The sequence below is a fragment of the Rutidosis leptorrhynchoides genome, chromosome 4, assembly GCF_046630445.1.
Source record: "Rutidosis leptorrhynchoides isolate AG116_Rl617_1_P2 chromosome 4, CSIRO_AGI_Rlap_v1, whole genome shotgun sequence".
NCBI lineage: Eukaryota > Viridiplantae > Streptophyta > Magnoliopsida > Asterales > Asteraceae > Rutidosis > Rutidosis leptorrhynchoides.
Window position 1 is genome coordinate 585,969,394 of NC_092336.1, and position 590 is coordinate 585,969,983.

General features: G+C 35.4%; 1 protein-coding gene across 1 annotated transcript; it reads left to right on the plus strand.

The window, feature by feature from the left end:
* Positions 1 to 348, plus strand: LOC139842879 (cysteine proteinase inhibitor 5-like). The gene has a single exon (XM_071832979.1). The coding sequence runs from the start codon at positions 1 to 3 to the stop codon at positions 346 to 348; it is 348 nt and encodes a 115-aa protein (XP_071689080.1).
* The last annotated feature ends 242 nt before the right edge of the window (positions 349 to 590 follow it).

Below are 590 nucleotides of genomic sequence, written 5' to 3' on the forward strand. Positions count from 1 at the left end.
ATGGCGTATTGGTATATTATTCTCTCTCTTTTTGTCAACTTATTAGTTGGTAAATGTTTGGCCGAAAGTAGCCAAAAGACGGTCGGAAACTGGTTGGAGATTGCGCGTCTAGATGATCCGGCAGTGCTAGAAGTCGGACAGTTTGCGGTTAATGCATACAACACAAATACAACTTCTACGTTTAGGTTCCAAAGAGTAGTTAGAGGTGACACCCAGATTGTTGGTGGCATAAATTGGCGTCTAACAGTTGAGGTTGAAGATTTCGATTTATTCAGGAACTGTGAGGTTTTTGTTTACGATCAACCATGGCGGCACGTTAAAGAACTCAAATCCTTTAAAATCGTTTGATTAAAAATCTTGTTTTCTTCGAATATTCGATCATTTTTATCCTTGGTTTTGATTTCTATGTAATGTTGAAGGTTAGAGCTTAGAGGTGATAAATGTCTCTAAGCGGTATTCTTATTTATTTTTTATTTTCTAGTATCAAATTTAAATAAATATTGTTTTAAAAACTCTGAGAAAAACGACCCCCAACACTTCGGTGAATTAACATTTTTAACCGTTCGATTCGATTATGAAACGATTTAGTT